Genomic DNA, 26,679 nt, shown 5'->3' on the forward strand with positions numbered 1-26,679 from the left:
AAGCAGCTAAGTGCCATACAGCCATACACACTGACATCCAAATGGAAACGTCACTGCTGGTGTGAAGGATGTGAAAGATCAGGTCACCATCCGAGCTCCTTTTCTATAGCAAAGCAATGAATCAACTGCGATACTAGAACAACTAATTAAAATGCAATGCTTACAAACGACAGCAACCATGGAAAGTAAAATCACAAATAGCATAATTTATTCAAGTGAAATACAGTCAGAACACACACAGTATTAAAGAAAAAAAAACAGGAAAGGACAAAACATGATACAATACTGACGCACATAATCGACAAACACTTAGACACCTTTCCCCGAGTTTCATTGAGAAAAAAAGCAAAGCCACAGCGGCAATCCCGGCACGGCACAGCACGGCCCCGACCGGTCGCCACCCGCTCCCACCCGGCGGGTCCTTCCTCTGCACGCCGACGAAGCTCCTCGCCAGATCGGACGGATGCAGCCGTGAGTGCAGCCGTGAGCGCAGCCGTGAGCGCAGCCGCAGCGCCCGCCCCGCCCCGCGCATGCGCACAACCCCGCGCGCGGACCGGACGTCAGCAGCGATCGCGCCGCTGCGGAGCGCACCGAGGGCCGTTGGCCACGCCCACTCTCCGTACGCCACGCCCTGCGCCGGCGCGCGAGGGGGTCCGGCGGGCGGCCGTTACAGCGGCCGGCAACCATGATCACTTCCGGTAGGTCAGAGGGCAGCGAGACGGCGGCCGGGGAGAGGCGGCGGAGGCAGCGGCGGGGCCGAGCGCGGGATCGACAGGAGGGGCGGTTGGGAGGAAGGGCCTCGCGGGCAGGGTCGCGCCGCCGGGGCCGAAGCGGGGCCCGTCTGGCGGCCGCGCCCCGGCATGCACAGCGAGCGGATGCGCCGCCATCTTTAGGTTCCCTCCCCGCCCGCACTGACAATAACAAGCCCCGGGCCCGGCCGCCCCGGCAGCGCCCCGGCAGCGGAGAGGGGCGGGCGGGAGCCGCGCGGGGAGCGGGCGGCAGGGGCCGCGCTGAGGGCCGCGCCGAAGCCGGGGCGCCGGGGCCGTGCTCGGCCCTCCAGCTGCCGTTCGGAGGAGCAGAGGTGGCGGCGGGGCCGCGGGGAGCCGCCGCGGCCGGTGAACGGCGCTGAGGAGAGCCCGCGGGTGGCGAGAGGTGGGGGCGGAGGCGCTGCCCTGAGGGAGGAGTGGAGACGGAGGAGAGCCGCGAGGAGAAAGAAAGTCGCAAAGAGACGGGGAAGAGAGGAGAGCCGGTGGTTCCTCCGAGGAATAAGAAGGCGAAGGAGGGGGAATTCCGAGGGACTCTGTCGATACGGAGAGAGCAGTTAAAGGACTCCGCTGAGAGACGCCGGAGGCCGACGCGGAACCTCTCTCCTCTTTGTCGTACCGCCAGGATTTGGTGCCCCTCAGCCTGCTCATTTCTGTGTGTTCATGTTTCCCACAGGTTTCTCTTCCCCCAACCCCTCCGCTGCAGCTCAGGAGGTCAGGCCTGCCACTGATGGTAGTAGCGGCAGCAGCTCCTCCTGCAAGAAGAGAAAGTTAAATAACAGCAACTCCGAAAGAGAGGAATTCGACTCCATTTCCTCCTGCTCCTCATCTCCTTCCAAAAACAACTCCTCCTCGTCTTCTTTGGTCATCGCCGCCTCTTCGTGCTCCTCCTCAGGGGTTGCCTCCTCCAACCATCACCTCCAGAAGAAGCTGCGCTTTGAGGACTCCTTGGATTTTATCGGACTCGATGTGAAGATGGCTGAAGAGTCTTCTTCCTCGTCCTCTCCCGCTGCCTCTTCTCAACAGCAGCACCAACAGCAGCTCAAAAATAAAAGCCTTTTAATTTCTTCAGTGGCCGTAGGGCACCACGCCAATGGCCTGACCAAAGCTGCCTCCTCTACTGTGTCCAGTTTCGCCAACAGTAAACCTGGCTCCGCTAAGAAATTAGTGATCAAGAACTTTAAAGGTAACAGCCCGTAATTCCTCACAATCTCTGCGGAGCTGACGCTCAACTTTGTGTTTTGTTTTCAACGTGAAAACCGGTTGGCTTTCAAATAGCTCCAGGTTTTACAGGAAATGCTTTTCTGTGGTAAACGTTCCTAGACTTATGTAAAGGGGGGGGTTATGTTGATGATGCATCCCTGCCCGATCACGTGCACATCCTGAGCCAGACTTCCCTGCCTGGGCTTATTGTTCTGACCGTGTTCACTCTGTTGAGGAGAAGGCCCTGTCTAGTATGTCGAAGGAAATGTTTTACTGCCTAAGTGTGTAAATCACCTTTGATCAAACTTCTAAAGTTTGAAAACACTTTTCCAGTAATCCTGACTCAGGGTGTACTGCATGTTTTAGCCTTGTTTATGGTAAGTCTTTGCAAAATACGCTTTAAAAAAAAATAGACTTGGATCTACATGTCTTGCCTGTGTGTATTTTGTCTGTTTGTAGGTTAATCTGCTTGTGCTTAGTTTTAAATGTTGAAACTAATGTGATTATCCAGCTATTAAGGTGGATTTCCTTTCTGCTTCCCCTACTTGACTTCAAATTAGGTAGTTCAGACTTCTGCAGGTTATTTTTCTTGCAGTATGATCACTGCCATACTAATTGTTTAATTTTTTAACATCTTTTTTACTTTAATGCATTCTTCCTTTTTTCTTTTCAAATTCACATTATTTTGTAATTTCTCAACCAACATGATGGAGATTTTCCAGTGTTGTTACTTGAGACCAACTCACGCAGAGAAATGAAGCTTTCTGATGTGAATGCTGCATGATATTCTAATGAACAATACTGAACTAGGTGAAGGCAGAGAGCCTAGCTAAAATTCTGTAGTTTTTACCCTTAAAATATCTGAAGATTGTGAGATTTTCTTGTTAGCCCATTCTCTTTTACAGTAATCCGAAAACTTGCTTTCCTGAGTGTTTCTGTTTTTCTTTGCGTGTTTGGATAGGAGAAGAGAGGGCTTAAAGATCTGACAGAGATTAAAACTTACTTCTAAAGGTGCAGTCGATACAAATGTTCTATAGAGATAGCACAAAAAGTGACAACCTGGATTACCTGAACCACTGCAATGTTCCAGTGTGACTCCTTGCTTTAAGGACCACCGAACTCTCAAGAATGTTCCTGGTCCGTTTCCATGCTGCCATGTCACCATCTGTTCATTTGGTTGTTTTAAAACAATACGTGGTTACATGATGATGAGAAATAAATGCCACTGCTGTGTGTACTCCCTTAGTTTTAAGAGAAGGCAACTTTTCACACTTAATACATGTCGTGGATGGCGTGGAGCTGCAATCATCATTGCTTATGAATTGCTCTTGGAGTCGCTTCCTTAAAAAGAACGTCTTGAGAATCTGCATCTCTGGTTTTTATTTATGCTCACGTGCCAAGATGACTAACAATCATAGCGTGCTTTTGTCTGTGATAGCAATACACATCCTTTACAACTTCCTAAGATTCAGAAGCTTGGTGTTTACTCCTGTACGTCTTATTCATTACAGGCTGGTGAAAATGAACAAGTCCCCGTTTAGTGAGTTGTCCCTGTGTTGTACAGTCAGTGTTGGGATATTGCCAGTACTGTAGGGAAGTGTATGGGGGGGAAAAGTAAACAGAAGTAGCATTTTTTTTTTAATCCCCAAGAGAAATCAGAGAGTTTTGAGGTGTTTGGTTGTTTGTTTGTTTTTTACTTTAAGTTTGCAGAAGTGTGTTTGAATGCAGTCAGCTTCGCTTGTTGGTGACATTGATATGCATCTGACTTCCTAATTTTTCTCCTTTTCTCATCTGCATTTGGGAACTTCTGTGACCCAACAAAAGGGGTCACTTGAGCAAGCTTGAGAACTTGTAATTTTAAAATAGTCTGGTTTTCTGAGCATGTGCCACGGGTAATCTTCTTCATCCTGTGGTAATTGCTCTGGTCCTGTTGTGGGCTCTGCATAGCAGGGCCTCTCTGGAAAATCTGCAAACGCTTGAGCTGTATGAGCATTAAAAGAGGCCTTAACTGTACAAATATCCTCTGGCCAAACCCAAGAGAGACATAAATAGATTAGTTCAAAATCCAGAGATTTTCCTTGTGACCGTAAAGCCTGTATTACACCAACTATTTCTATGCACGTTTCTTGAGAGTTTCTTTCCAAGTTAATGCAGAGTTGAATTCATGTATTTAGTTAAAAGTATGCTGTACACAACTCCTTATCCCTTAATCCATCATTTTCAGCTTTTGTTGTTCTGTTGTTGTTTTTTTCCCTGTTACCTGCACCGTTCTGGTGCCAGGAAGGAGCGTAATAAAGATACAGAACAACCTTCCTGGGTTTTAGTGCCCCCCGTGTTATTTGGATTGGTTTTCATTTGTATTTTTCAATACAGTCACAGGCTGTTAGGGCTGCTGGTGTTGTCATGTGTATGTGAAGAGTAATGCTGGATTTATAGTGTGTTGCCATTTCAAATGCAAGAAGCTGCTTTTGCCTTATTGCTTTCTTTTCACATGTGAATTATAAGCTAGAACATCAACTTCTACTTTCTCTTCTCTGGGTTAGATTTGTGCTTTTGCTAAAAGGTAAAATATTTGACTCTTATTAAATGCTTTCTCAAACTCTATAAAATAATTTCTTTTCAAGATAAACCCAAATTGCCTGAAAACTACACAGATGAAACCTGGCAAAAACTGAAAGAAGCCGTAGAAGCAATCCAGAACAGTACTTCCATTAAGTACAACTTAGAGGAGCTCTATCAGGTGAGTGCTTCAAGTAGAAGTGTTGAGATGAGGGATTTTCTTGATGGTTTCGGGTTTTTTTTGGTGTCTTTTCCTGTTGTTGTTTGCTCTTACAGTAATGGCAAGAACGTGATGTTTTGTTGATAAATAAGGCAAGTAGCTGCATTTGGGTCTTGTGGTGTGTTAGCTGCTAAAGGAGAAATATGGAAGTGCTCAATTGGTGGTGTTTAGGTAAGGAAAAGATTTCTTATAGCTCCAATTGAGGCTCAGAAGGAATTCATTTGAAAACCAACATTTTTTGTTTGCCTTTTTAAAAGTAAATATAATACTGTCATGGTTCAGTTTGTAATTGCTTGTCATTCAGCATTATGTCCAACAACTGAGAGCTCACTTTTGTTTGTTTCAGCAACAGCTCTGATTGTTTTGCCCTAAACTTTCGAGGAAGTGATTGGTCTTAAACTGCATCTCATAACCTTTTATTTATAAACTCAACTTCTTTTTTGGTGGATGGGATAAGGAGACTTTTCTTCCTCCTCACCTGCTCTGAACTTAGAGTTTTAGTGGCATTACTGCTGAAGCTTGTTATAGGGAAGCACTCTAATTACTTTGAAAGCTTTTATTACCTTGTTGGTTTCTGTAGATGTCGTTCTGTTCACCTGGTTTTGAGTTTGTTCTTCCTCATTCCCTCCCCTTTCTGATAAGCACTGTGTTAGATTTGCCTGGTTTCTGTGAAAAGCTTGGGACAGAAATGCAGTTTGCACAAGGTTTGGGATCAGATTGAGGGAAAAATAAGTTGTGCTCCTCATGAAACTTGGATCCTCCCAGGCCAAGTTCCTTGGTCTGGTGCATTTTTAAGGTTATTACACTTTTATAATGCTCACTGGTGAAACTAATAACAAAGTACAGGCTGCATTGGCTCGTGTTTAAAATAACTTGCTCTGGGCTGAAGAGCAGAGCAAATAACTGCCAGTCAAGTACTGCAGTGTGTTCAAAGTGGCTTAAAGATGCGAGGTTGTTATTACAACTTTGTATCTGTTGTGATGTTGCCACTCAAGTTCCTGCTGGTTTTGCCACAGCCTTAGCTTTTCATGACTTCTGCTCACAGAAAAGGGTAAGATTTTTCTTTTAAATCTGTTTTAACATCATAATAATGTAGATACCTTTCAAGAAAATAGTGTGCAGTCAGGTATGACTTTTTCCTGTTCTTTTTATAGATCTAAAAGTGTTGTGATTTAAAATGATTAGGAATCACCAGTGTTTTTAGTGCTTACTGATGTCATTTCTGAGCAACTGTTTGGTAAATGGATCTGATTCCAAACGTGCCTTGGCAGACACCATTATCCAAGCATAGAGGAAATTGCAGAAGCCTGCAGAAGTTGTTGCTGCACACCTCAAAATAGGATGCCTTTTTTTTTTTTAGTGGAGTTGAGTTGTTTAGTTTCATTCTTGTCTGTGATGGAAAACTTCACCAAGCAAACACTGAGGGTTTATTTGGTTGTGGGCTGTTAGTTTTGCACTTACTTTGTTCCCCAACCAAGAGGGGAGAGAACACAGCTGTGAGTAGCTGAAGTTCTGTGGAATTGACTGCTGCTTTATGGGAACAAGCCTTTTGTTAATACCAGGAAGTAAACATCTAGATCTTTGGTACCGTATCTATAAGATCTTTGGTGCCATATCTATAATTTCTTTTTTTTTTTTTCCCTCTAAACTAATCACACTACTTCTGGGAAGTTCTGAGGTTCCTTCATCAAAGCAGTGCTTGTTTTGTTCCTGCTTTTCCTACCACAAACCCTCGTTTGGATGCTTTAATTAAAAGACTAGAATTCACCTTAAATTCATGGATTCAGATGTTTTGACCATCTGTAAGACACTGATGTCTTGATGAAAGGTTTTATTTTGGTAATTCAGAGTAAAACCACTTGATGAATTACAGCTACTAAAGTTATCAGGGATTCCTTGTATAGAATAATGTCTTGTAACTCTAGCAATAAAATTGGCAGTAGTGTTGTAGCAGTGTTGTGCTTCATAAAGCAAATCTGCTAAAACTTTTGTTTGTGTGCTGAGGAAGTTTGTCCCCTTAAAAATCCTCGTAATAATGCCAGTAAGTTGGGCAGAATTCACAAATAAAAATATTTTCATGGTTGTTGCCAACGAAAATGCAGAAGGTTTGTATTTGGTGTTCCAGCACAAGCCTTGTGTTTGATGTTTTGGGATTTCTGATGCACAAATGGAGAAGCACAGCTTTATATGAGCACTGTATAAAAACAAGCAGGTGCTCATATCTGCTCATAGGTGTGTTTTTCTGTGTGCAGCAAAAAGGCCAAGCTCTCGAAGGATTTTGGCAGTGTGATTAAATAGCACTTGGTGCTATTTAAGTGATAGGCAGCAGTTAGGAGGATGTTCAGCTGAAGTGGCTGAGCTGAGCAGGAGCTCTCACCTGCTGCTCAAGTACAGCAGAATCGCTGCTGGGGTTGGAGTGCTGGTTAGAAGTGAGGCTGGGGGGCTGTGCAGGCAACCAGCAAGTCAGAAGCATCCATCTTTCTTGCTCTCTGTTGACTTCTCCAAAGTAAGCTGGAGAAGTAGTCGTCTGCTTAGTGGAACTTGAATCAAGTCTCTTTAAACTTGGGGTTTTCAATCATCTTTTTCTTCTGAAATCAAAGCAGCAAATAAGCAGCAGCAGGTTGTGGGAATTAATGTTGAGCCCTACAGGTGGTACAGCACAACAGAGTTGCTTATCCTTCACAACCTACTCTGAGCTGTAGTCTAGAATGTGTTCTGTTGTGTTGTTGTATTTGTTTGGGATTCCTTATGTGTTAAGTCAGAGATGAATTTATTGCTGTTTGCAGATACTAAGGTCTGTGTATTCTGACAATTTCTGGCTTTTCTACTAATCCTAATTCAGATGTCCCACACCTGGCTCACATTTCCGTACATTGATGCTCAGAAGATGCTGGCTCAGCTTTAATGCCATGCTTACTCTTGCTGTACCTGTTTCTTTCTGATGAGCTTATGCAAGTTTGATTTTCCTGTTGGCCGTGTTGGCTGGGTTTTATTTTGTTCCAGCTTTGCTGTGTCACAGAGCCCATATTTACTGATTCACTTGTGCTGTCTACATCAAGAAGTGCTGTGTACCCCAGCAGTGATTACCAGTTGCACAGCAATAACCAAAGCAGTGCTTGTAACAGTGGCTGTTAGCTGTTTAACAGTTTGTGTGAGCAAATATTTGAGGGGGCTTCAGTGTAATGGAACAGGCATGCTCTGTACACTGAAATTAATAAGCACTTATGTTCTGAGCTGCTCAGGGCACAGCTCTCCTTTGTCTCTTACCATTGCAGTCACTTATCTCTGGTGTTTGGCATGCAGATGTTAAGTGCTACAATCAGAAGATGATGGACTTGGAGTGAGAAGCAGCATAATCCCATGTCTTTTATTTTTTTCCTTGTAAAACCACATGTGAGAACACAGACAGACTTCTTACTGTCGCTTTCTCTTTATTGCAGGCTGTTGAAAATCTCTGCTCCTACAAGATTTCAGCAAACTTGTACAAACAATTGAGACAAATCTGTGAAGACCACATTAAAGCACAAATTCACCAGTTCAGAGAATATCCTTTTTTAGCTGTTGACAAGCCAAAATGTTTTTACCTGCCAGTATGTAGTGATGGATTTCTCTAAGTAGTTCATGACACTGAGCTATGGTGAGCTGAATTCCTGGTTTTTGCATAGTTGGGTCTATTTGTGTTTTTGTAGGACCTCACAAAGACCAATTCTGGTTCCTGTATATCTGTGACCACCTGCAAACTCGTTGAGAAAGTTTCATTGGTACTTAGGAAATGTTTTGACATTTTGTACAAGTTCAAATTAGACTCTGGAGTAAGACTTCAAAGACTGTTTGTTGTGTCACGTGCTCAGATTGCCTTGTTCAGGTAAAAAGGAAAGTTGGAGCAGCTAGTTCCTGTCTTGTTTGAAAGGTGCTACTGGTCTGGGGTGGTACTGCTTCAGGGGGCCAGAAAGCTTCATCTGGAGAAGTCTGGAGTTGCATCAGAATGAGATCCTGTTAAGTGGGTCTGGGTTGGTACCCGAATTATGCTGCAGGCTGAGTACAGGTAGAATTTCGAGGACAAATTTTTATCTCCTGATGTTTCCTATTGGTATGAGCTGAAGTTACAGTGCCTATATGTAGTGGGGCTGCTCTAAAAGTAATGCCTCCTATTTTATGGTGGTGATGGTACAGCAGTAGAGGCTGGACCTTCCCACCAGGTCCCATTACATTGTGTGGCTGTGTGACAGATGGCAGCAGAGGGGCACTGACAGAATGGCATCTGACATGGGAGTGCGAACGGAGCGAAAGGCTGGGACTGAATCCCTTCATGCAGGGAAAAAAGGCACCCACTGACATGCACTGACACTTGCTGAACACTGATGGAGACCAGACAGTGGATGTGAGCACAGCGAGGGCTGGGTGGTGCATTTCAGCAGCAGTGACAGAGGTCACCTGGTGCAGGTGGTTATGTGCAGGCTCTTGTTCATGGCTGGTGCAGGTGCAGAGCCAGTGGTGGTGATTATTGAAACACTGTTTTGTAGCTGTGACTTTCCTCTATCATGCTCTATCAGCTGGTGTTACTGTGCTCCTTCTGGTTGTTTCTATGGAAATAAAGAAGAGGCATTACTTTTGGAGCAACTGGTGTATGTTGTGGATTATTGGAGTTTCAAGTGTGTGGGTTTTCAGTGTTCTCTGCACGTCTTCTCCAAGCTGGGGCGTTGGACAAAACATTCAGAAGTATTTAGGTTTAAAAACAAAGAAGAAGTTGGAACTGTTTGGGTTTGTCGTTATTGAAAGCAGTTTGTTTATAACACGGCCTTCATTAAAATTAAACAATTTGAAAGAAATTAGGTGCTTCTACTTGGTAATAGGAGAGTCTGTTGTGCTGTTATGTGTTTTTTGTTTTAAGTTAAGCTCAATGCTAATGCAACCTATTAATCATAATTTTCTTAATGATTTCTGCACGGATTCCTTGGATAGTGTTCTTTTTCTAAAGAAAATAGACAAATGTTGGCAAGATCACTGCAGACAAATGGTAAGTTTTTCTCTTTGGGAAGAAAAGCAGTTTTCTAGTCCAGCTGATGCTTTACTTAATTCTGTTCCCTTACCAACACGCTGTGCTTCTGAGACATTATCTTACATTTTGATAAGGCTTCTTTGTGAAATACGTTGTATCTAGTACATTGGGAATAGAGCCTTGAAAATACAGTAGTGTATTTCTTGATATGGTGACACTGGAGCAGGGGGTGGCCAGTGCAACTCGGAACAGTTATTTCCATGCAGGCTGTTTTCTGCTTGTACCTATTATGAAAGAAGCTATTCTTTTCAGGAGAAGAATGCTGAGTGTCACATTGAATGGCCCTCTGGGATTGGCAGCGCGCTCTGAACAAACTGCCTGAAACCTCACTTGGGGATTTTCTTTGTTGTTGCCACTGAGCATCATTTGTTTTGCTCCTCAGTTTCGAGAGTGGAATAATTGTGGGTTGTTTTCTTTTGTTTCTTCTCATACCAGATTATGATTAGAAGTATTTTTTTGTTCTTGGACCGAACTTACGTACTTCAGAATTCGATGCTGCCATCTATTTGGTAAGGGCACAGAGAATAACATCATGAGGGGGTTATTTAAGTTACCACTTGTCTGGCAAAGTACTTTCCACTGACCTGAAACTGGATGGTGAGGACACACCTTCTTCATTTTAATGTCCTTATGGTGAATTGCAGATTCTTCTAGAATAACTGATAGAAAGTCTCAGCTAAGTAGATATCAGCATCCAGTTTGTGCAATATAAAGCATGTATTCATGTTCAGCAAACAAAGTGCTAGGGTTTGGCTTGTTTGGGTATTGCTTTTTACACGTGTGGTAGTCATTGAATGTTTTTGAAGGGGGAAAGTTACCTGAAGTAAGAGCAAGTTATTCTCCCTCTCTTGTTGTAATAATTAAGCAAATGCTCTTCAATGCCATCAGCATACTGTGTTTGGCTCTTGACTGGGAGCTAAACTATGTGAATTACTTTGCCACAGAATAAAAGAATGATGGATGAAGGGCCTGAATTTTCTACAAGTGTCCAGAATCACATTTCCTAATTCATGGAGCTTTTGAACTGAGATGCCTAAAGCTGTGATCATTCCTTGTCTTTCAAATCACTGAGTTTTTCTAAGGGCTGCTGAAGAGAAATAAAGATTAGCAAGTGATGGACAAAAAGGGATATTGCCCAACAGCTCATGAATGGAAGTGAGGATGATATTCTCCTTTCCTTGTAGAAGCTGCTGTTCAAATAGTTTTGTCATCTGCCAAGTAAAAAAGAAAATGCTGTAAAAGTTCAGTGATTATTTAGGAAAAATGTGTGCATTGGTCTTCAAAAATCTGTCATTTACTGCTGGTGTGTTGTCATTATTTATTTTAGTATGCATGTGTTTATCCACCTTAAGTGATTTGGGGGCAGAGGAATGAGGAATTTGGAGAAAGCTATTGGGCTCCCTGTTAGATCTAGGTCTTGTTTTATTAATGAATTATTCAGAGGTGATTCTTAATTTATTAAATAGTTTTTATTATCTTTTTAGGGATATGGGGCTAGAATTGTTCAGGACTCATATAATCAGTGATCAGAAGGTTCAGAACAAAACAATTGATGGCATTCTTCTGCTGATTGAGAGAGAAAGAAATGGTGAGGCTATTGATAGGAGCTTACTGCGAAGCCTTCTGAGCATGCTTTCTGACTTGCAGGTGAGTAAACTTTTGTGCTAACTGTAAATCAGTAAATATCTTACTCTTATTTAGTGCTTAGTAAGCTTTACCGTGGCTCGTTGTGTTGTTTCTCTAGATTTATCAAGATTCTTTTGAGCACAGATTCTTGGAAGAAACTAACCGTCTGTATGCAGCAGAAGGACAGAGGCTGATGCAGGAACGTGAGGTATTTTGAATGCTTAATGGTATTTTATTATACCTACTAATTGAGTGCTTTTCAAGGGGAGGAACTGTTCTGCTGCATTACGTAGTGTGTTGGGCCATATTGTGCCTTGCATGTTTATCATAGCCTGAAAAGCAAATGCACTTGGAGTTGCCTTCAGAGTGCTGATGATTGCCCCTTCCAACTGGATCTGTTGCTGCTGTCAGCCAATATTACTGATTTTTTTTCCTCTCTTGATTTTTAAAATATACAAAACTATGCTGGCATTTCCAGGTTCCAGAGTATCTTCACCATGTCAACAAGCGCTTGGAAGAAGAAGCAGACAGGATAATCACTTACTTGGATCAGAGCACGCAGTAAGTGCAATCTCTTTGCTTGGTCTGGCTCTTCTCTTGAGGGCCATCAGCTTGTTCCAGTCACTGACTGACTATCAAATGCTTCTTGTTCCCCAAAATTTCTCGGTTATGATGAATCACTGCCTTGGTTGACACATCTGATACTCTTTTTTTCTAAGCTGCTATTAATTGTGACTTAAACGTTGTTGGGTGTCTGCTTGGAGGAACAGAGGCTGCCACTCCTGGTCTGAGCATCTTCCTGACATGCAAATAATCAGCTTTTATCTTACCTGAAAAAGATAGGGCCAATTTATTTGAGAGAATTCTCAAGTAAGAAACTTTTGATGCTTACACAAGAATATTTGCATGTTTGTTACGGAGTGTGAGATATTGACTAATGGCACCCTTCAGTCTTTGTGAGGAAATCCTGCCCCTGAATATAAACTAAGTGGAAGTCATGACTGTAGGGCATGAGGAACGTCCTTCTAACATAAAGCTGTGGTTGCTGTGCTCACCACTGTCATAAAACTATGAGCAAGTGTTAGCAACTTCTTAAAAAGCAGGTGCAGAGCATTCCAGTGAGGAGGGTGCTTTGCTGCTACAAGCCTAAACTTTGATTTCTTACTTCCTTAAGCTGTTACTTCTTCCACGCCGTTATCAGTGGCCACCTCCTTATTTTGTTTGAATACCTCTTGGCTCGGGAGATGTCCTTATTTCCTGCTCCCAAGGCAAATCTCCCACAAAGCAGGAAAAGGTGTATTCTTTCATAGACTTCTTGCTCAGCTTCTTCACTGATGGAGTCTTGGTCCAGCTGCTTAGAGGTCACTGCTTGCTTAATGTGAGAGTTAATTCCTCAGTCAACAAATGGAGGGAAAAAAAACATTTACTGAGAAGGAAAAAGGATAAATGTGTAATTCTAAACATTTTCTTCTATAGGAAGCCACTAATTGCTACTGTAGAAAAGCAACTTCTAGGTGAACATTTAACAGCCATTCTCCAGAAAGGTAATCTTTCCTCTTTATAGAAATGTTTCTAATTATTGCTTGGGGCTTTCAGTTCTTATACTGGGGGAAATTAAAAAAAAAAGTGACAGGTTCAAATGCTGGGGCAGGGCTCAAGCTGACATTCTGTAATGCCCTTTGCAGCTCAGTTCATGAAATAGCACTGACCATTTTGCAAGTAGGCAAGCATTGTTCTTGTCAGGGCCACAGTGGTGGTTTTCAGATACACAGCAAAGTAAAATGAAAACTAAATTGGGGTTCTCTTCAGTTCAATGTGTTAAGTGTCATTTTGGACACTCAGAGGTAAGGGAGCAGGGTTTGAATTATGGTTTTACCAGACAAGAGAAATACTGATTACTTGCTACTCATAAAATTCAACTTTAAAAAAAATAATAAACTTGAGCTGCAAAGAACATTGCCACAGCTCTGCAACAGTATCTGTGGAATCAGAATGATCCTTTGTTACTCTGAGAGATGGTCTGGAGATAAATGTGGGCTCATCGAAAGTTGAGCAATGAAGTGATCCGGTTCTTGCTTGTCAGATTCTGGATGACAGAGGTGTGTGAGCATCTTTTTGCACATCTGGGGTAGATTCTTTGTTCAGAGGAATATCAAGTGTTTAGTATTTACCCAGCTACTTTTCTTAGAGCCTTTTGCCAAAAACTTTAAAGTGGAAGGTGAAATTATTTCTTGAAGCTTCTTGCCTTCAACCACCTGTGAAATTTATTTTTTCAGCTGGAATTGCCAAGAAACCTTTCCTACTGATCAGTAGAGCATGAAGTCCACAAATTTTAAGGGAATAGCAAAGCAGGCAAAAGTGGTGTGATGTGTGAATTAGCCTCAGAATCAGCTCAAGTGGCCATTCTGCATTTTACTCTTTCTGTTAGCTGGATAGCTTTCCAAACCAGGGAGGGGGAGGGAAAAAAACTGATAAGAAATACCAGCACTGAACTGCCCTTACTGCAGTTATAAGCTGTGCTCTCTTTGAATTACTGTAGGTTTGTAGCTGCTGCTAAAATTCTCTTACTTGCAGGTTTAAACCACCTTCTGGATGAAAACCGAATTCAAGACCTGTCCCTTCTGTATCAGTTATTCAGTCGGGTGAGAGGTGGAGTGCAAGTTCTCTTGCAACACTGGATTGAGTACATCAAGGTATTGTTTGTAGAACTCTGGTGTTGATGGAATTTATACACAGATACGTCAGTGATCTCTGGAAACTGTTGCATCTGTGAGAATTAACAGCACTTGCTGATCACCATTTAATGTATGGCCTTTCAAATTCTACTGGGTAAAGAACGGTAACTGTTCGAGTCACCTTGAAGAAAACATCAACTGTTTAATTGCCAAATTGTGAACAAATTAGGAGTTATTTTGTTTACAGCTGATTGTGGAAGACAACTATGTTTTGCCACGTGCTTTTTGATACTGACAAAACACTTCTCTCATCACCCTCTTAAAATTTACTGTCAGAAAAAAGTTCTGTATTTGTTAATCTGGTTTTGAGTCGACATACAAGTTCTGAGAATGATTATGTAGCAATTCATTTATAATGCTGTTTCTTCTGTTGTGGTAGTGCAACTTAACTTGAATATCAAAACCAAAGTATTACAGAGATAACTTAGGCTTTAGGAATGTTGTCATTTACATTCATTATTCAGGCTAATTGAAAAATGTTTTATTTTGCAGGCATTTGGTAGCACCATAGTAATTAATCCAGAAAAAGACAAAACCATGGTCCAAGAACTGCTTGATTTTAAAGACAAGGTTGACCATATTATTGATGTTTGCTTTCTCAAGAATGAGAAGTTTGTAAACGCCATGAAAGAAGCCTTTGAAACATTCATTAACAAAAGACCAAATAAGCCAGCTGAACTCATAGGTACTTTGTTTCTATCTCTTCCCATGTGAGAATTTGGTGGGAGCGATGGGAGAGAGTTGCCAGTGCAGCTTAAGGAGATGTGATGTGATGGAATTGTTGTGCTGTGCCTTAACACAATGCATCCTCAGACTGTGGGATCTCTTGTGCTTTGTTATGCTGGTGGATTCTTGCAGAGGTTACGGTTAAAAAAGTGAAAGCTCTTAGCACTTAGGCATCCCAGCAATTGACTGGCTTCCAGTTTTGAGAATACCAGTATTTTTGACTTTCAGAACCTTACATAACTGTGCAGTTACCACGTGCACAGGGCAGTTGGGGCTCCATGTAGGTATTTGTCTTCATGTTTTTATAAAAGTGGAGAGAAGTGGCATTGCACTGTACTCATCTCCTTGGTAACAGAGCCTCTGCAGCTTACAAAGCAGGCTGCTTACATCTTTCTGTTATGTGTCTAGCTCTCTGCAACTGGAAATACCTTAATGGTTTGCCTGGATGGTGCCTAACACTGGCTTTGCTGCCTGTTGTGCTCCCAGGCTTGTGGCATGATGCTTTCTGCCCTTCTTTTTCACCTGCTTACCAACAATTGGAAGCTAGACTGCAATCTGTTAGAGAAATTGGGTGGCATAGGCAGTACATTGAAATACTAGTTTACATATTTCTTTTCTTTATCATGATCTTTACTAATGCAGCCATGTTAACTTACAGCAGTGTTGGCTTTGTGCACCAAGATTGTAATACAGACCAGAATTTCACACATACACCAAAATTTTATTTAACTGTACTAAAGTTAAGATGCAACAACTGCTTATCTGAAAAGAGATTTGTAACTAGCTGTGATTAAAGCAACCTCAAGATCCTTTAATTTCCAAAAGATTTAATGATATTAGATATAAAAGCAGAAAAACATTAAGGTACTGCTTCATTGTGATGCTGGGCGTGTGCTAAACTTATTCTTTAATGTTCTTTTAGCTAAATATGTAGATTCAAAGCTTCGGGCAGGCAACAAAGAAGCTACTGATGAAGAACTTGAAAAAATGCTGGATAAAATTATGATCATATTTAGATTCATATATGGTAAGTGTTCTTTAATCAGCAACGTAAAGGTACACTGGATTCACTTTTGCAGTCTTTCTGCATTTTTCAGTGTACTGCTGTTTAATGAGTTAAAATTCCCGTTATGAGATCTGTCTCCAAACCTATTGAAATGTCAACATCAAGGTCCTCGTTGGTTTTATTGAGCATTAAAGCCCCTTAATAGTAAAAAAATGTTTATATAAAAGCTTCCAATGTTTTGTGATCACTGTCAAATCTCATCTCTTACAGGAAAAGATGTGTTTGAGGCCTTCTATAAAAAAGATCTAGCAAAGAGACTATTAGTTGGGAAGAGTGCTTCAGTAGATGCTGAAAAATCTATGCTTTCCAAACTCAAACATGGTAAATACCTATGGTTCTTTCAGCCATATTTGAAAATAGTCACTCTAATGGGACTACTCAGAAATACTGTTTAGATTTCCCTCTATATGGCAGCAAAGATCTTTTGGTGTTTTTTGAGGAGAATCATTTGCTTTAAATTTTGTAACTGTGACAGTAATAGCCAAAACCCAACAGTTTGAAGCTCGTTCTGTATTTTGGCCTGTGTGTTAAGAGTTGAGATTCCATGCAGAGCTTATCAGTGATGTGTTCAAGCTTGAGGATGGCCTCTGGTTATTTCCTCCATGTGAGCTCAGTAAGATGAAGCTGTGGGCTGGCAGTTCTGTACTCTGGTCTTCATTGCTTTAGAATGGAGTCTGTGGGGGGTAGCAGCAGGACTTTTACAACTCGGAGAGTTGTTCCACCATTGGGAGAGTTTGGCAGGAAGCTCATGAAGGCTGGAATAAAAGCCTGAGTGACAAATTGCCAGTGCAGTTGGAGGGGGAATGGTCTGTTTTCCATGTGGGGAAAAAAGTCTGGTTGCAAAGTAACTAAGTAACTGAAACATCCCCCCCTGTTGTTTGTTATTATCTTAATGATATCCAGATCTTTATTTAAGAACACTTGATGAAATAGGTCATCCTGCCTCAGTATACATTCTTATACGTAGAGTAGCTGCTCTGCAGTATTTGATAAAAGTTCTTTTTATGAATGGATTTCTCTTGGTTTTTTTTTGTTTTTTTTTTTTTTTCAAATATAGAATGTGGAGCTGCTTTCACGAGCAAACTTGAAGGAATGTTTAAAGATATGGAGCTTTCAAAAGACATAATGATACAATTTAAACAGGTACTGCTGAGAAGCCTGCCATGGCTCCTTCATTTACTTGTTTTTTGAGTGAGGTGTTCTCAGAAAGTCTAGTAAGAGATACAGAATGTCTTTAATTGTAAACATTTCTATTGTAATTTGAGTTAAACTCCTTTTGGATTATTCCTATATTACTTACCTATAAGTGATTGCTTTCTAAGGGAGTGCCCAAATATCTGGCAGGGAAAGCAGTGCCTACTGAAACTCAGTGGGAGTGGATTTCTTAATTTGTTTCTGTACTTTTTGAAAACGTTGCTGAATTTGTTGGTGGTTCTCTTGATCAACAAAGCAGGAAATGAATTGGAAGAAGTAGTTTTAAAAAGGGGAAAAAAAGAACAGGGAAAAGAAATGTAATAGAAGAAGAACTGTAAAATTAAAAACATTTTAGTGCTAGTTAATAGCACTGTATGCTGATGGGACTGCCTCATAAGTTCAGTCATTTAAGCAGGTAACAATGCCTCCAGGCCAATCCTTTTAGCCATTACTTAGGGCAGTTCTGTACTGTTTTGATTATAAGCAAAGGTCAACTTAGTTTCCTCAATTCACATATAAGTAGGTGCATCTTCACATCAGCTTCCTAAAGCACTCTTGTTATTATCTTCCTGTAAAGCACCTTTAGAATATCAGAAAAGTGCTTTTTTATATTCTACTTTTCCTCTACATAACCTGCATTTTATGCAGCAAAGATACCACAGGGTTATTGCCTTCTGTGCTCTCCTTATGCTCTCTGGCTAGCTTTTCAGTCCTGCTGAAAACACGTGTCACCAATACTGTTTTCTCTCAACGTGTTTCTTTCTGCAGTATATGCAAAATCAGAATGTACCTGGCAATATTGAACTAACAGTGAATATCTTGACTATGGGTTACTGGCCAACCTACGTGCCTATGGAGGTCCACCTGCCCCCAGAGGTAATGAACATGCACCCACTATGCCAAGTAGCAACCTAACAGAAGTGCACCTTGGCTTCATCTGCAACTTGTCTTACTTGATTGCAGAGCTTTTAAAGTAGAAATTGTTTGGTATCACGGCTTTTTTTTTTTTTTTTCCTATTTTTTAGATGGTAAAACTGCAGGAGATTTTCAAAACCTTTTACTTAGGAAAACACAGTGGTAGGAAGCTTCAGTGGCAGTCAACTCTAGGACACTGTGTGCTGAAAGCAGAATTTAAAGAGGTGAGTCTCTTGTTTTTCTTATTTTCCTGGCTTTGCCAGATCCAAATATGGGTGTACCTTAGGAATGTCTAGAGATGTTTTTGTTCTCCGATGGCAAAGAAGCCTTTTCATTAAAAACAAGTTTTGGAAGAACATAGCAGTTTTTAGAGAGCTTCCAACTATTTCCCTTTATCATCTCTGTGGGTGTGAATATATCTCAGGAAGATTTCCCTTGAGAGCTGGGAATGTTTACTCAGTTTTATTTTTCATAATGATAATGATGAAACAAGTATTATCCAAGCTAGTAATTGCAACTGTGTTTTTGAACTAATACTTGTCTTACATTTTGGATTAAAGGTCTTTCAGATTGTAATTTTAAGCACACTTTGGATTTGAATTTGTCTGAAGTTGCATACATTAGCAAATTTTCAGTGGGTGTGCTAGTCTAATCTGACCTCTGTCTTGCTCTGCATTTCACAGTAAACACGAGGAGATCAATAACTTTTATTCTTTCATATTCTAAAATGAATGAGGCAACTGCATCCTATAAGAGAAATAATTGCCGTAGAGGAATGAGTTGATCCCCCTAAAACAGCCTAATGATGTCTGTTATTTCCTTTGTGATAGGGCAAAAAAGAGCTTCAGGTCTCCTTGTTCCAGACACTAGTGCTGCTCATGTTTAATGAAGGAGAGGAGTTCAGTCTAGAGGAGATAAAGCAAGCCACTGGGATAGGTTGGTACTAAAAACACTGACTGCTTCGAGTGTGTTCTTGAGTGAAAATACTAACCAACTTGTTTCTGCTTTAGAGGATGGAGAGCTGAGAAGGACACTTCAATCTCTGGCTTGTGGCAAAGCTAGAGTACTGACTAAGAGCCCCAAAGGAAAAGACGTGGAAGATGGTGATAAGTTCACATGCAATGATGATTTCAGACATAAGCTGTTCAGGATAAAAATCAACCAAATTCAGATGAAAGAAACGGTATATTTCTTGTTGTTTTTCCTAATAATGTAGGTATTTCATTCTTGGGCTAAGTGTCTTGTTGCTTGCCCATTTATAAGCTTTATTCCTCTCAGTTGTAATGTCCATAATGGTATCTGTGTGAAGGATGCACGTATATTTTGGATGATAGCACAAACTTAACAGTGGACGTTTAAACACGAGCTTCTGTGCTAACTTAGAAATCTAAAGTTGATCAATCTAAAGTTGATCAGCAGAGGTTCCAAGTAGTGAATGCTCTGTTCACCTCAATCGTTCCCTAGAGCTTTCCTGATTTGTGAACAGATCCACTGTGAATTCTCCAGCTAAGGTAAAATCAGTGCAAAGATTTTACTCCCAGCACGAGTTCTTACGACAGTGGACTTGCATATTTTGTAGGATTTATGTCCAGTACTTCACAGTAGACATCTTAGAGTCTCACAATAAGACTCGTCTTAGATATGAAGAAGAATGTATTCAACAGTTGTGTTCTCTTTAAAACTCTTCCTAAATGGATCCATCAGGTAGAGGAGCAGGCAAGCACTACAGAGAGGGTGTTCCAGGACCGGCAGTACCAGATCGATGCGGCCATCGTGCGAATTATGAAGATGCGAAAAACACTGAGTCATAACTTGCTTGTGTCAGAGGTCTACAACCAGCTTAAATTCCCAGTAAAGGTGCAGTACTGATTCCTTTCGTCTTTAAAATTTGTTCTCTTTGTCCTTTCACCTGTCCTCAGTTAAACGGTGCTTCTATCCGAAACGTGTTTCTTCTTTCCTGATAGGAGGAGCAAAAAATAGGTTATTTCAGGGTTTTTTTAGGTGCCAGTTTCATTAGTTCATGTGAATGTTACCTCTAAATTAGTACAACATGGTAAAGGTTTTGAGAACTGGGAGTTTGTTAGTATGATGGTGAAGCCAAGCTGTTTGCATGTTGATGTTCTGTTTCTCAAGTGTTGTGGCAGTGCAGTCTTGAGAGAATCGGGACAACCGGTTCAGACACGCAGGAATCATTTTGATCCTTGGCTTAATCTGGCAAACATCATATTATTAATCAGTAGCCACTAAATGTACAGTGTTTTTTTCCAGACAGATTGTGTTATATAAAAAAAACTATGGAATGGAAATTACATGCTGGTGTCTCAAAGTTAAAGTGGCCCACAGATGCAATGTGGGAAAGAATAGCTTACTGTGTATGAGTGCAAACTGATTTTCCAGAAGACAGTGACATAAAACTTAGATAACGTAGATTCTATGAGTCTCTGATAACATCTGAGCTCAGCTATGTGGTGCATCCTAGCTAATCCTGTAGCTTTCTCTTTAATTGCACATTGCAAACTTCAGCAGCTTTGTGTTGGGAGATGTTTCATCAGTCATCTCAAACAGTATGGGTGTTTGGCTTAGGTAGAATTGAGAAGCACTGACTACAAAATAATAATGCTGATGTCTGCTTTAATTTACAGCCTGCTGACCTTAAGAAGAGAATAGAATCCTTAATTGACAGAGACTACATGGAAAGAGATAAAGAAAACCCAAATCAGTACAACTATATTGCATAAACATATGTTGGCCTTTGTTTTACTGCACACTCGGTGTCATACGCAATTGCCAGTGGATAAACTAGCCTGTTAATCCCGTTAATTGACTTTTTATACTACCGATGACTGAATGAAAGCAGTGTAATGGAGGAGAATAGTAGAGTGGACTTCTTTCAGTGGTTAACATGCCCATTTAAAGAGTACTATTTACATTTTAAGAAGAATGCTGTTGAACTCTTTGCATGTTATTTAGTAAGATGTGCAGGAAGCTGCAAGAAAGTATCTGGTCTTCGTAATTCCATTTGACTCTGGGTCTGAAGAGGAGAGTCCCTTGATATGACAGATGTCTTTCACACCTTTAAATGGAAACAGAAGGTTAATATAAGAAAATAGCCTTTAAAATGCTTAAACTGCATGCAAACTTTTAATTTACTGTACAGAATGTATTTCAGTTAGCAACATACCATTGGTTTGGATGATACCCACACGAGGGTTTTTCTCAAGGGGAGGGGAGATGGGGAATAAGCCGAGCTACGCTTATTGCTGATCTAGTGGAATCTGTTCTTGGTTGCAGTTGAGACAAAATGGTACCAATATAAAATGATTTATACAAGTTTGTAGCGTGGACATATGTATACAAATATCATTCTTAAATAACTGCTACAACGAAACAAGTTCAGATTTGTATTTGTATGGCTTGCCTGTAAGACTTTAGTGTTCACCTTTGGGAATTTTAACATAAAACAGCCATAATGGAAACAAAAGTGACAGTTCTTACTGGACATGGGTAGGAGGCCTTCACCTCTTGGCAGCAATACTCTACAAAAGAGAATCTATTTAAAGGTATTTATGAAAAGCCACACTGTTCTTGTGGTAAAGCTATAAGAACAAAAGCTACAAATTAATTTTAATACTTGTTTTGTTTTGCAACATTCTGAACTTGAACAAACCTCAAGGTTTAGACAGGGCACATAGGAGACTGCCCTGCTGTGGATTGCTTTAACTTAAAGCTTTAAGAACTCAGCCCTAGATGTGGCAGGCCTCCGAGAAACCCAGAAGCCTACCTCTCATACAGAAAGATAGTTAAGTATTGCTGTAAGGCATCTAAAACGTCGTCTTAGGTGACCAGAGAGCATTCTTTACATCTGGATAAGACACGAGAGAATAAGTCACTTGAATGTAGAGCTTTTTTTCAACAGGTTGTGTTTTTTATTGCTATAGCAGTACGACAGGAATACGTGGGGTGAAAAATGTCAACAGAAAAGGTAACTCCTCTACGTAACAGTTCTTCCTTACAGCCAAGCTTTAGACCTACAATCAGCTGTGTTGCAGAGCACAATGAAAAACCTCATCTTTGTTCAGGCACTAACAGTCCTGGGGAATAGCAGACATTTCCTGTAAGCAAGATGTTACTTTCTTTTCAGTGACAGTGTAACTTAGCGCTCTGTGATCTCTAACTTTTATCACTGTGATCCCACTTTCAGGGGCCTACATGTGAGAGAGGGTGTGCGTGTGTTGTATCTGACGTGTCCCATCCTTACTGCTTTTTTGGTCCATGGTTTAATTCTGTGTTTTCTTCAGCTGTGTGTTTTCTCAGGCTTCTTTTGTACGCAGTCCTCAGTTGACAGATGGAGCAGGTGGTTTTTTTTCTCCTACTGAATTACTTACAGTCACCCTCTAGTAACTGTAATACAGTTCTTTACGTGATCTGCAGAAAATCTGCCTTAACCTTTGACACTGTTACAGCATAACTACTGGTAGGCATCCAGGGCCACAATTGCCTCTGTAAAAAAAAAAAAACATTAATAGAATTATTTGGTAAAGAACTCAAAGATTGCTCTGCGAACAGAGCCAAGTCTTATTTCAAATGGCAATCCTCTGGGGAGAAAATGCTCTCCTCCCCCGCACCAAACAAACAAACAAACAAAAGAACAACCCTTCTGTGTTTTCCATTCAACGTTCCTTTTTCTTGTATGTGTTTTGTATTTTTAGCCAATAAAAGATTCCTTTTAAAATGGTGTTTTGGAGAAGAAACATAAACTCTTTGGGAGACAGAAGACTTTAAAAATTGCTGTCAAACTGGTTCCCTTCACTTGGTTGTAGCAAATCAATCAAACACCATTGCACATCAGAAATACCTATTCTGGTGAAATCCTCCCTCATCAGGTAAGCTTGCTGCAATCAGTCAGACTGAGCAGACAGGTGCAAGGCCTATTCAATTCTTATCCCATCCGCTTCAGTCACTTAAACGCAGAAATTATTACTTTAAAAACGTCCTCAGCTCTCATAAGACTTCAGTGATCTGAGGCACCCCGAGCAGCAGTGCAGTTAAAGCAACCCAACAGCAGCACTGAGAACGCTGACTGGGCTGAGTGGAGGAGCAGGAGGGAGGGCAGAAGGCTTCTCATTCTTCATGGCTTTTCCCTGAGCACTTGCTCATCTCTTCTGCTGAGGTCTCGCTTGTTCCTCATTCATGACAAAGCTGCAGCCAACGTTTACTGACTGGCTGTACAACTCTGCAACCTCTTGCTGGGATCACGTGCCTGCCTATTGAGCCATATGCATCTCTGGATGAAAAAACGAGTGGGCTTGGACCACTGCTCATTTGGCTATAACACAGCTCGTCTGTTTGGCCACACATTTTTAATCTTGACTCTTGCATGCAGTTTATAGCACCTTGTTCATAAGAAATTGCAGTTTATTCTTAGAAATATATATTTTAAGTTTTTTAATCTTTATACCCGTAAATGGAATATTTTTTTGTCTTGGCTGGTTTAAAAAGTGACCATTTTGTTTAAATGCTGTAATTGCAAATGTGTTGTAAACATTGTTTTGTTCTATAGTTTACACAAAGGTGCCAAAGTAAATAGTTAATAAAAAGGAAAAAAAAAAAAAAACAAAAAAAACCCTAGCAAATTAAGTTGCTTTAGCTGTGCTTCCTATTTTGGTCTCTGCTCTTTTCTTATCAGTCAGCTGGTTGATTTTTTCCTAAGCATATCATTTGCCCTAATGCTTTCTTTTTTTTTTTTTTTTTCTTTAAACAGTGCATCTAAATACATGTCCAAATACCACTTTGTTGGGTTGTTTTTAGTGATTTCATACAGTAGGAAGAATATTTTCTTTGGAAAGTTACACTAAAATTGTAAGAGTACAGCAGCATTCAAAAATGTAATATACTTTTTGTATAACAATTCTTCAGAGTACGTCTGGAGTGGGAAGAAGAAAACAACTAACCCTGTTATTCTCAGCAGCCTCTTCACTCGGCTACAGGAATATAGAATTGTGCTTTTTCACTGCATCAAAAAGTGAGAGTTTATGCAGACTTGCAAACAGGGCATGTGTCACCATTGCATCCGTTGATGCAAAAAGCAGCAAAACCTTTTTAATGTTTCATAACAAGTCTGATATGGGTACAGAGAGTCTTTCTTAAAGTTGGTAAATAATGTAAATACATGTCCTTTCAGAGAGTGAGTCTGTTATCTAGGTATTTTGTGTCATTTAATAAATATTAAACAGTTTTGTGTTGATAAACTCTGGTGTAAAATGCCTTTTTCCTCAAACTGCTGTATGTTGGGCTTCTCATGTTTGTGGCTTCTTTAAAATCTTCACCTTCTGCTCCGCTAGCAAATTACCTGTTTGCTGCCTGAATCCCAGTAGTTCCTTTTGCATTCAGTCATTAAAATCCCTTCAGTTTTGTAAGCAGCTTCCATTCCTGAATTATTTCTATTCTTTGCTTCCAGAGAAAGGGTTTGAAAGCACAGGGAACTGCAGGAGAGGAAGCGGCGATTCCTCCCGCCAGCTGTGCCAAAGACGCTGCGCTGCGGCAGTGCGCTCAGCCTGGGTTGGACTCAGTGATCTTTCAGGTCTTTTCCAACCTGAGCGATTCTGTGATTCTATGCAGGGAGATCCTGAAACGTTCCCCGGGTGGGCAGTGCTTCACAGGGGGCACAGCAGGCGGCTTCTGCTGGTGCTGCTCGGGTGTTCTGTTTGCTGCAGCCTGGAGGCAGGAGCGTGGGATACTTTCCGCTAACAGTTCCTACTTCAAGAGAACGTTTCTGACTTTCTGTGTTTTCCATAACCCTGCAGAATTTTGTATTATTATTTTTTTAATCCTACTGAGTGAATAGTTGGAGAAAATACTCCTGATTTCTGTTACTGTAAGGTGTATTGCATTTCATAAAGTAATCTCTTGATTTCAAGGGAAACTGGTGCCAATCAAGTAATCGATTTAAGATCTTCTGTTTTTTTCTTTTTTTCTGCTCTGGATGTAAGGGAGATGAATTCTGTGCAGAGGGCAATAATGCAAACATGGAAAGAACTGGGGAAAGGAGCAATGGGTCTACCTGCAGGGGAGCAGTTATTTTTCCTGTTTAAGTAACTGATGCCTGATAGAAGATTGGCTTTCAAGTATCTACTGGAACTTGTCCTGCTGCTGCTTGTCTCCCACAGGCATTAAGATACCCACAAAAGCAGAAACTTTTAAAGCTGTCTTTCTACAGTCAAGTAGTGAATGGCAGCGCCATAACTAAAGCCCTCTTACACTTAGAGAAAGTAGCTGGCATGCAGCAGATGTGCTTTCAGTGATGAGAGCTCTTCAGCTTAACTCCTTAAATCGGGGCTGTTTGTCAGCTTGAAGCTCCTCTGTTTTAGAGCTGGAGGAAAAGAGAAATGCCATGAAGTATTTCAGTGTAAAAACAGTTAAGTAATCTTTTACCATGAAAAGCTGTCCTTTCAAAACCACGAGTCTAGCAGTTCTGCTTCATCAGACAACACAGCCCATGTGGAGCAGGGCCAGGCCTGCCTGTAGGCTGCAGCCAGCCTGTTCCGGGAGCATGGGCTTGTGCTGCACTGCCTCTTCTTCCTTGCTTCTTATTCCTGAGGTCCCAGCTCCATGGGATCATCAATAGCACATGGCAGACCAACCCAAGCAGGATAGCTGCTGTAGCCTACACAAGTTCTGCTCAGGACAAGGCAGAGAGAGGCACTGGCTAAGGGCTGGATGCGGCATGTGACTGGGGGCTGCCTGCAGAGGGGTCGTGCTGGTGTGCTGGGGAGCACTGCAGCCCTGCAGTAGAACATCCTAATAAGATAATGGCTATATCATGCAATTTCCCTTCCACCCCTGTGCTTTTAGATGCAGCTTTCTGCTCAAGCATGAAGCTTCCTGCCAAAGTTTCTCTAAACAAGTTACTGTCAGTAAGTTACTTTCATAAGAGCAGAAGCAGGAGGTGCCCGGTATACGGAGCTGAGCACCTTCACAAAGCAATTGCTGCTCCAAAGCTGACATTTATCCCCAAGAAGTCAGCCTGTATGTAGCTAAAAATACAAATTTCTGATTACTGATATTTTTCTGCCATGCTGCTACAAGCCTACAGAATGCACTGAGTTGTCAGCCCACCCACTGAAAAACAGTTGTCCTTTTTTCCCTGTGGAACAATCTAACTCAGGCAATTTGGCATAACTCACAGAATGCACAAGTCTCATCTGCTGCTGCTTGTTAGCCCAGCTGCCTGACTGTCCATCTCTGCAACACACATCGTGTCCCACAGCAGCTGGGCTGCTCCTGAACATCACCGGATAACCCAAACCATCATCTGCATCGCTCACAACTCACAGGGCTGCTGGCAGTGGGATGACCGGGGACCTGCTGATCCATGCTGCTTGCTTACAGCAGTCTGCTTACAGGCAGAATATCCCAGCCAGCAAATAGTTAAAATGGCATCGTGAGCATGCTTGTATAACACGCCCGTGGCCCAGCGCCGCCTCCCTACCTTTGCTTCTGCCTGCAGGCTGGGAACGTGTTTTTCCAGCTGTGTCTCAGTGTGAGATCTCAATGGGCTCTTGCAGGAAATTCTGCAGCCGCCTGCTGCAGCCTGGGCTCTGATCCCTTCACCT

At 41.5% G+C, this 26,679-nt stretch overlaps 1 protein-coding gene and 1 long non-coding RNA gene across 4 annotated transcripts; one reads left to right on the forward strand and one right to left on the reverse strand.

The window, feature by feature from the left end:
- Positions 1 to 634: 634 nt before the first annotated feature.
- On the forward strand, positions 635 to 24,315 carry CUL4B (cullin 4B). The gene is made up of 21 exons (XM_042876394.1): positions 635 to 698; positions 1,441 to 1,950; positions 4,592 to 4,707; positions 8,187 to 8,290; positions 9,694 to 9,763; positions 10,241 to 10,314; positions 11,290 to 11,452; positions 11,550 to 11,639; positions 11,910 to 11,992; positions 12,908 to 12,975; positions 14,006 to 14,124; positions 14,659 to 14,851; positions 15,815 to 15,919; positions 16,169 to 16,279; positions 17,016 to 17,101; positions 17,921 to 18,028; positions 18,178 to 18,291; positions 18,898 to 19,003; positions 19,078 to 19,250; positions 19,772 to 19,924; positions 20,710 to 24,315. The coding sequence occupies exons 1-21, from the start codon at positions 686 to 688 to the stop codon at positions 20,803 to 20,805; spliced, it is 2,655 nt and encodes an 884-aa protein (XP_042732328.1). The 5' UTR covers positions 635 to 685; the 3' UTR covers positions 20,806 to 24,315.
- On the reverse strand, positions 19,234 to 26,679 carry LOC122182811. 3 transcript variants are annotated; one of them, XR_006180007.1, is made up of 6 exons: positions 26,556 to 26,679; positions 25,325 to 25,436; positions 24,417 to 24,864; positions 22,326 to 22,567; positions 20,996 to 21,140; positions 19,234 to 20,024 (listed from the first exon to the last, which is right to left on the reverse strand). It is a non-coding gene; the product is annotated as an uncharacterized LOC122182811 (long non-coding RNA). The 3 variants fall into 3 exon arrangements; XR_006180006.1 differs by lacking the exon at positions 24,417 to 24,864; XR_006180008.1 differs by lacking the exons at positions 19,234 to 20,024; positions 24,417 to 24,864 and adding an exon at positions 20,195 to 20,278.

Source organism: Lagopus leucura, unplaced genomic scaffold (genome assembly GCF_019238085.1).
Source record: "Lagopus leucura isolate 7727_CA_CO unplaced genomic scaffold, USGS_WTPT01 Super-Scaffold_100016, whole genome shotgun sequence".
NCBI lineage: Eukaryota > Metazoa > Chordata > Aves > Galliformes > Phasianidae > Lagopus > Lagopus leucura.